Source organism: Schistocerca serialis, chromosome 6, assembly GCF_023864345.2.
Source record: "Schistocerca serialis cubense isolate TAMUIC-IGC-003099 chromosome 6, iqSchSeri2.2, whole genome shotgun sequence".
Classification (NCBI taxonomy): Eukaryota; Metazoa; Arthropoda; class Insecta; order Orthoptera; family Acrididae; genus Schistocerca; species Schistocerca serialis.
Genome location: NC_064643.1, coordinates 621581066 through 621590462, shown reverse-complemented (window position 1 = coordinate 621590462; position 9397 = coordinate 621581066). Strand labels below are relative to the sequence as shown.

The 9397-nt window shown below is 40.7% G+C and overlaps 1 protein-coding gene across 1 annotated transcript; it reads left to right on the top strand.

Moving 5' to 3' along the window:
• The first annotated feature begins 5685 nt into the window (after positions 1–5685).
• On the top strand, positions 5686–8990 carry LOC126485005 (uncharacterized). The gene is made up of 3 exons (XM_050108610.1): positions 5686–5783; positions 8016–8119; positions 8683–8990. The coding sequence occupies exons 1-3, from the start codon at positions 5686–5688 to the stop codon at positions 8988–8990; spliced, it is 510 nt and encodes a 169-aa protein (XP_049964567.1).
• The last annotated feature ends 407 nt before the right edge of the window (positions 8991–9397 follow it).

The window sequence follows — 9397 nt, the reverse complement described above, 5'->3', positions numbered from 1 at the left end:
ACTGTCAAACGACTTTTGAAATTTCCTATAAACTTAGGAACTTTCAGTTATTTAATGGATGTTTTTAATACTCTTTATACAGTGATGCTTAATTAAAATATTTTTATATTTTCCACTCTGCTTTTTGAGAAAAATCATTATGACATTTTAGATAGTGTTTACAAAATAAAATTTTAAATCTCTTTTTCATGATTTCCATTGTCAGTAGTTAATTATCGGTAAACTTTGTGCACTTAAAGATTTCAGTATTTGAAAGTGATTTTAAGACTTTTGTGTAAGGTTTTTATTCAAAAACCACACCTTTCCACCTGTTTTATGTTCTCACAACTAAAAACTTTTCCACATCTTAGTAAAAATTATACACATAAAAGCAAGGATTTTCATGGGTTGACTAATTTTTCTTTATGTTCGATAAAATTATACAATTTTGTGCATATTCTAGATCTGAGTTTGTGTGAGGGGGTATCGTAATAAGCCAAGATCTTTTGGGATTTTTAATTGTAGAAGTCTACAATAACACTTGTCTTTTATCCATGTTTATGTCTATTTTCAATTGTAAAGTACCTTACTCATGTTTTTCGACATTTAATAAGTTAATTGTACACCTTGGGTTTTTATATATTTTACCAATTACGTGTCAGTATTTTCATACACTACCAAGTTGCACCATGGAAATTAGTTTCTCTATAAACGTCAATAAGAATACATAAAAAACCTTATTTTTATTTCTGTTTCGTAAAATAAATTTTTACATGAGTCACAAGAAATTTGACTACTTTTTTGTTAATTTAGCAATTGATACTATCGAAATCATGCCTAATTAATGATGTGGTGTACTTCTGAAATTTTGAAAATTGCGTAATTTATCTTATTACTTACATAAATACCTTTCACTTTGACAATAACTGCAACGATTTTCTATCTGTAATTAACATTGAATATTTTGTATATATATATATATATATATATATATATATATATATATTGGCACCCAATGCGTCACTTTAGGTAGGTAGTCACCAGTACTCCGACCGTATATATATATATATATATATATATATATATATATATATATATATATAAAATGAGATTGATAAATTATTCATTTGAGTCATCGATTTTTCTAGAACCTTCCAGAACAAGTCATAAGTGATATACATAGTGGTTTTGGCACCCAATGCGTCACTTTAGGTAGGTAGTCACCAGTACTCCGACCTTGCTCGCTTTCTGCACATAACTCTTTGCTATCATGACTATGTATAAAGAAATATTATGCATGAAGGCTACTATGCAGTGTGTAACATTATTTGTAGTGGAAATTGTTTCTGATTTGTGAAGTGTTAACTTAATTTGGAGAACTGCTAATAAAAGTAATCACCAACACTTCAGTCATTCTTGTTTAAAGACCTGGTATCTATTTTTTTATAACAAGGTTATACAGCCATCGCAACTACTGGATGCTGACGCCAAGTACAAGTTAAGTAAAAACTTTCAATTTGTGATAAAGTTTCCCCTGTAACTACTTACTACAAATATTTCTGTAATAGTGCTTGACATTTAAAAGCAATATATTTTGAATGATATACATCCTCACTGTGTTAAGGGGTGCTTTAGACACTAAACAGCACAGTGCAACAATATCAATGCAAATTGCGTCGTTTGATGACCAAGGGACGTTGGGAGTCAAGGCCCATACCCATTTCAAGGTTTGCAAGAGATTCTATTAGCTACAGCAATTCTGTCCTTACTTTCTGAATAACTCTCATAATTACCTCAGCATAAACTAATTTAATTCACTTCCAGTAAGTACCATTACACTTGTTTTACTTTTGGTTCTAAATAGTATTTATTCCATTCAGCTGCTCTTCCAAGTCTTTTACATCTCTGACAGAATTACAATATCATTGACAAGCCTTAATGTTTTTATTTCTTCTTCTCAAACTTCAACACCCTTCCCAAATTTCTCCTTGGTTTCCTTTACTGCTTGCTCAATATACTAACTGAATAGCCTGGACAGCCTACAGCGCTGTCTCACTCTCTTCTCAACAATACTCGTATTTCATGTTCTTAGACTCTTATAAGTGCTTGTCTGGCTACTGTACAACTAGTTGATAATTTTTCACCCACTCTGTTAAATCCCTTCTTTAAAACATCAAAACATAATTTCCAATCAACATTATCAAAAGTTTTCTCTATACTTATAAATGTAGGTTAACCCTTTTTAATCTGTCTTCTGTGTTAAATAGTATTGCCTCATATGTTTCTACAATTCTTAGGTACACAAACTGATCTTTTCTGAGGACAGCTCTTGCCAATCCTTCCATTCTTCTGAAGTTATTCGTGTTTGTATTCTTCTACCACCACTAAACTGATAGTTCAGTAATAGGACTATTCGCACTTGTCAGCACCTTCCTTCTTAGGAACTGAAATGACTACAGTCTTTTTGAAGCAGAGGGTATTTCACCTGAATATATCTTGCATTCCATGTGGAACAGTTTTCTTATGGGTGGTTCTCGCAAAAGTGTTAAATCTGATGCACTGTTGTCTACCCTTGTTGAATATGCCTTTCAGAGCTCTGTCAAACTCTTTTCTTAGCACTACATCTCTCATTTCTTCATTGTCTAATTCCTCTTCTCTTTCCATAATATTGTCTACAAGTCTCTTTCCTATATACCGTTTAGCCAGAATATTATGACCACTGATCTACTGTTGATATAAAGCCATATAGGTGATAGCAGCGTTATCTGGCGAAGAATGACAGCTAGTCAGACACACGCATGGTACCTGTGGTATCACTGAGCGTACTGTTTGTGTGTAGAATGGGGAAGACGCGCGATCTGCCTTGGTTTGACAAAGTTAACAGCTTTAGATTCTGGAACAGATTTAGATTCTTGAAAACTTGTCATAAAACTTACAATGAGAAATCATTGTTTACAAAGTGCTGTTTTGAAATTGAAGTTTTTAAAAGATAATTTCTTATATTAAAAAGAGTAAAACCACAAGATTCAATAAAAACAACATGTGCCATTATGTCTGTCCCTGTAGCAGTGCCCTTTTGCTTCCTAGTTCTGCTTAGTATATATTGGCATAAATTGGTAGCCTTCATCAGCATGACATCGTGTTTTCAACTGCAATCAGCTGCAAAGTTCAAACAGTTGTATTTTAGCTGCATGGTGAACATGTGCCAAGTATTAGTTAATAAAATGTTTAGTGATGAATGACGACGAGGATGGTGCATTGGGATCATATACAATTCCGACTTACCGAAAATTTAGGAAATAAAGGAATATAATGTGACATGAGACAAGGAGTTAGATGTTTAGTAAATACTTTAGATGTCATTTCTATTCCATTCATTGAGTAACTGTGTAGAACCACATGTGATATGTAACTACACAAAATGTTATATTACATCTAAATTTGTTTGAAGGCAAATAACAATGGCTGAGGCAGTTGTCCCATTGGACTGGGATAGCTGGCAGCAAGGACGCCGAAAGTTTGTAGTCGTCCTATCTATTGATGTTGTCAGTCTGCTTAACAATTTCAATCGCCTCTCGAATTTTGCATTACAGTGTCCACGGCTCTTTCGCCAGCACACGGGCTTCCTGGAAAAAGATGGTCAGTCATGGTGGTGTTCCGCTTGGGCCAATTTGTTATGTTGTGTGAATTACATAGTGCTCGTGCTCTGCTACATCTGTGCTAACTGGTCTCTCTGCCTCCCCCAAGTAGGCAATTCCGCACTCACAACGTTGTTCATATACTCCTGCAGTATTTAGCTCATTGACTGCAACCTTGGAGGAGCCGATCATATTGTAGATCCTGTGGCTGCTGCGGAAAATCATTTTCAAACCTCGTTGGCGGAGGACTCACCCTAGTCGTTCACTGACGCCCTTCACATATGCTGAGAGCACTAGCGGAATCTTCTCTTCATTGCCCTCTATGTTGTTGTCATAACCAATAGTGCAAAACGTGTAATGTAGCTCATCAATTCTTCTTTGCTTTTGTTAGCGTCACTTATGCAGTAGGTAAGGGCAGTCAGCGCGAGCAGAACTGAATACTTCGGAGCTGGGAGATAGTGGCTCTCCACGTACAGATACCGATTTCTGTGTGTTTGCTTCCAGTACACTTTGTAACCCAGAGTAACATCCACAATTCTATATACCTCCACATCCAAAAAATGGTAATCCATCGTTGTTTTCGGTTTCATGGGTAAACTGCCTATTCTTATGCAGGCTGTTTAAATGCTGAAGGAAACCTCCCAACTCCAACTCCCCATGTGGCCAGAAAATGAATGTGTCATCTGCATACCGTAGCCAGTAACGGGGACGTAGCGGTAATAATATCAATAAAGATAATGGCTACAAACTTTCGGCGTCCTGGCTACCAGCTATCACAGTCTAACGAGCTGCGAATGCTCGCAGGGCAGATGCATCACTAGGGACAGACGCGACAGTCCAAACAAATAGCAACAGAGGAACTGTCAATGCATTTCTGAGCACACCTTGGAGAAAACATGCCCACCAGAAGCCAAGTGTTGATATGCAGACTGTCGCCAGTCACTGACAAGCCGGCTAGCCCACGAATAGCTCCTTTCCTACCTTCCCCCTTTCTTTCATGACTAGCCTATCATATTTTAGAGCCAATAACGTCTCAAAAGTATGACGTATTGACACTGATTGTCTGCAATAAACAGAGTCACCTTTCGTCCACCAAAAACCAATCTTGCCTCGAGGAAGGCCGTTGTAATACGGTCAGAACGTCGGTTTAAAATTTTAATTAAAGTATTTTATTCCATGTCGTGGTAAAACACCCACAAGAATTGTAATCTTCAGATCGTAGAGCTTGTCTGGAAGCAGTTCTGCGTCCTGTTCCGATGTATACGACGATGCACCTCAAGTGTAGGTTTCAGATTTGTAGTAATTCTTCCCATATTAAGAGCCCCAGGAACTTTGTATGTTGTTGTAACACTAGATACGGTAACTCTAAATGGTTCTAGTAGATTTGTGACGTTTAGCTCCTATTTTGCCCTCATTCAAGTTGATGTGGGAATTCAATGACTTGCTGCTGTCTGTATGCCACCTGCCACGAATTAGAAATTCTATGGAGACATATGATGTTAAGTATTTTGATGTGAAAATTCCTCAATTTACGCTAAAAATTAGTTATTTTGTACAGCCATTCCCATTTTTTCAAAAACTGACAGTAAATCTCGTATGATTTCAGTCTGTGTAGAAACGATACTACTTTGCTCGCGGCATTTCGAAGTCTGACTTAGAAATCTTGTGGAAATCTCTGGTCCCCTCTGCTGTCAAACGAGTATGATCACAGAAACCTTTCGAAGTTACAGCAGCAAAGTTCTTTGATTTCATTAAGTACAACTCTTACTGTAAATTAACACACGTTAAAGGATGGATTCTACGATTAGCGGTGACAAATTCGAAGTGCGTCAGTGTCATCAGGATCATTCTCTTCTTGCTTAGCGCAGAATCGATGCTGTAATGTGTGCCGCTATATAAAATTTGATCAGGTGTGGTCAGCTACTTGAATGTAATGGGCTCTTGAATCGGAGTGAGTCCAACCACTCAGTGTTGCTGTTCTGCTGTTTACAGTCCTCTGTCGCTGGCGCACCAAAGTGCATGTTTTATAATTTGTTTACAGGGTGCTGCACCCCATTGGTCTTGAAATATGCAGTACAAGTGTGGTGTAGACAATTATCCTCGTGGAAAGTATTATACTCTCCTGTCAGATTTATTTGCTGCGTTTTGGCAGATGGGATTCAAATTGTAAATAAATATAGTAGTGATTCTTCAGTTTCTTCTGGCGCATTTGTTGATAGGGCAGGCCACAGGTGTATTGCTGGTTCATAGTGTCCATTAGGCATAATATTTCATCGATCAGACACGTCGCCATTGTCAGATGCGCTGACGAACTGAGCTTCTGAGGGCACGTGGCCGACTTATATCACACCCTCACGCGAACCGTTTCCTCTGTGGTCTGCACCTGTGTCCGCGCATCAACAGTTGCAGAGACGCTTTCGCCGGCGTCTGTGGTGGTGCTGATGAAGGTGCTCAGTCCACTCTGGTCATCAGATCGTTTTATTTGTTGAGAGGCTTCTTAATTAAACTCAGAGCTGGTTCCCAAGCCGTGCTAAGATTATAGCTCCAACCTCGGCTGATCAGATCGACCCTGGTACAAATTTCCACGCCCTCTGTAACGATGCTGTCCCAGAATTTGGAAGTCTGTGCCAAGATCTTGGCACGCTCGTACTCCATCAAGTGATTCTCAGAGAAACAGTGCTCTGTGATCGTTGACTTGTTGGGATACATCAGACGGGTGTGGAGACTTAAGCAGAAAGGAAATTATCATTCCTTGACGTCATAGTCAAGAGAAGAAATAATGGCACATTGGGCCACGGTGTGCATCAGAAGAAAATGTACACTGATCTGTCTTTGCATGCAGATAGCTGCCAGAACCCTACGCAGAGGAATGGGGTACTAAAGCCACCAGTTCACAGACCGAGTACCATCTTAGAAGCAGAGAGTCTTCCCCAGGAGCTGGAACACCTCAAAACCATATTCCAAGAAAACTGGTACTCAGAATGGCAGATTAGGTGTGCTCTCCGCCCACCACAACAAGATAACCTGTGGAGAAGGAAGAAGTCAAGGAGGAAGAGGCTGCCACTGCCTTTATACCGTACACTGACGCACTGTCGGGAAAAATCGAACGCATAGAGAAGAAGCAATGAGTAAAAACCGTCTTTTATCTGCCCAGTAAAGCACGAGCATCATTAGAAAGCATCAAACATGCGCTCTGTTTTCAGCAGGCCGGTGTAAACCAGATTCCGTGTGAACGTGGAAAGACATATATTGGACAGAGAGTGGAGAGCATCAGAGGCACACTCAAATGAGTCCGCAGCTCGTGGTCTAGTGGCTAGCATTGCTGCCTCTGGATCATGGAGTCCCGGGTTCGATTCCCGGCCGGGTTGGAGATTTTTCTCTGCCCAGGGGCTGTGTGTTTGTGTTGTCCTCATCATTTCATCCTCATAATCATCGTTACTGACAGTGCCGAGATTGCAGTGTGTAAAAATTGGACTGTGTCAAAATTGGGACTTTGTATGGGCTGCACAGTTGAACACCCCAGAAACCAAATAGCATCATCACACTCAACTGATGTATTGCAACAAGTCAGTGGTCGGAGAGCACTGTTTGTCCGAGAATCACGTGATGGAGTAAGAATGTACCAGGATCTTCGCACAGACATACAAATACTGGGATAGCGTCGTTAGAGGGGCGCAGAAATTCGCACCAGGTACGATATCATCAACCGAGGTTGCGGCAATAAACTTAGCAAGGCTTGTAAACCAGCACTGTGTTCAGTTAAGAAGACTTTCAGTAAACAAAAAAATCTGGCGATAGGGGTGGACAGAACACCTACATCAATGCAGACGCCGACCATAGCGCCACTATGACCGCCCACACGTGGCTGCGGGCGCAAACCATGGAGGAAACGGCTCACGGGAGGAGGGGATACAAGTTGGCCACGCGTTCTCAGGAGCTCAGTTCGTCAGCGCATCTAACGATGGTGACGTATGTGATCGCCGAAATATTGTTCCCGTTGGACACTATGAACCGGTAGTACACCTGCGGACTGTTCGATCAAATATAGCACTGTTTCATTCTCAATTGTCGATGCTACATGGCTTCCACATATAATTTCGCATATTTGACAGCTCTGTAGTGCTTTTTTGCGTTACTAACACCATCTGCGCTCCACACATATTTTTATGATGAAATTTACAGGCATAATACCCGAACTTATTTTTTTCGGTTTCAGAGCCGGTGCACGAGTGATCACCATCAGGACGACCAATGTGCATCTCCTGATTTTCTAATTTCCATCCAGTATGTGTGGATTATAGATTATTAGTGCTTCTCACTAGCTGCCCCAGCATACCTCCCTCGTTTCCAATTGAATAGTCTTGGCTAGAGCAACTCTCTAGTGCTTCTCAATCAAAGCATTCCTCTGTCATTCCCTATTGAGCAGACTTCGCTGGAGCAACTCTCTGAAGCTTCTCAGCAGTACATAACCAGATTGGCACATTCGCTGTTGAGCAGACTTGGCTAGAGAAAGTGTGTGGTAATTTTCAACCTCATTTCCTATGCCCATTAGTAAGGCATTTGTTTAAATTCCTCCCAGTGTGGATAGATCGAAACTTAGAGTTATAAGAAGCAGTATGCAGCGACCTCTAAGTGGATGGAAGACTGAGGAAAATTTTTAAATTAGGTTAACACACAGGGTTGGACTTGCACAATCATCCTTTGTCTGTGCATCAGTATTCCAGAACCTGGATTCTGGTGTCATAGAGCCTATGCCCGTATTCTGAGTCTTGGATTCTGACATCACAGAGTGGTGCCAGTATGTGCCAGTCACCATCTTATATTCCAGGTCAGCCATATTGGATTCTGACGTCATAGTTAGGCTGGTGCTCATATTCCAAGTTAGCCAGCATGACAATGTACCAATTTGAATCTCCAACCAGTTCATACTTAGGACAACATCTCTACCATCACATGAAAAACACTAGCACAGTAGTATTTTTTAATATTTCCCGCCAAAATTTAGAATTTCCCACAAAAATCAGAATTCCACCGTTTCACACATAGGGAAATTGGCCTTTGTGAGATGGAGTGAGGATAAGGATAGTTTGGGGTGAGGTGGTTGTTGTTGTTGTTGGTGGTGGTGGTGGTGATGATGGTGGTGGTGGTGGCAGCAGCAGCAACAGTTGTGGCAGTGGTGGTGATTGCAGTTGTGAAGGAGGAGATGGTGGAGGTGTACAGGTGGGAGTCCAGATGGGGCAGGATGGGGACGGGTTGGGAATGGGTTGGGGTGGGGGTGGGGGTGGGGATGGGGATAGGGCTGGGTGTGGGTATGGGTATGGTCATGGATGTGGATGTGGTGGTGGGATATGGAAACCCATGTCTCATCAGTGACACAAACATAAGCCATGAGTCTCCTTACATACCTACTTAAAGTGACACAGTCTTGTGTCATCTATAAGGAAACAGCCTCAAACACCTTATATGTATAGACCTTCAAATGCCAAGCCAGACAGAGTCTGGCAGAGTTCGGGAGTTCCAACGAGCGACAGAGGCTTCAAATGGACAAGCCTACAGGAAATACTATGTAAGCGAGCAGTCAGGCTTAATTAACTTTGTGTTCTAAGAAGAACTTGCAAACTTTGCTTACACATATCTCTCGGCTGGCGTTATTGGTTTCAGTTACGTTGTGGCGAGTACTTGAACCTAAGCGTTTGATTAGAACTATAGACTATGCCACCTCCATGGCTCATGGTCTGTAGTACGATCCATTGGTGTGTATACCTGATTCCTAACTGAGT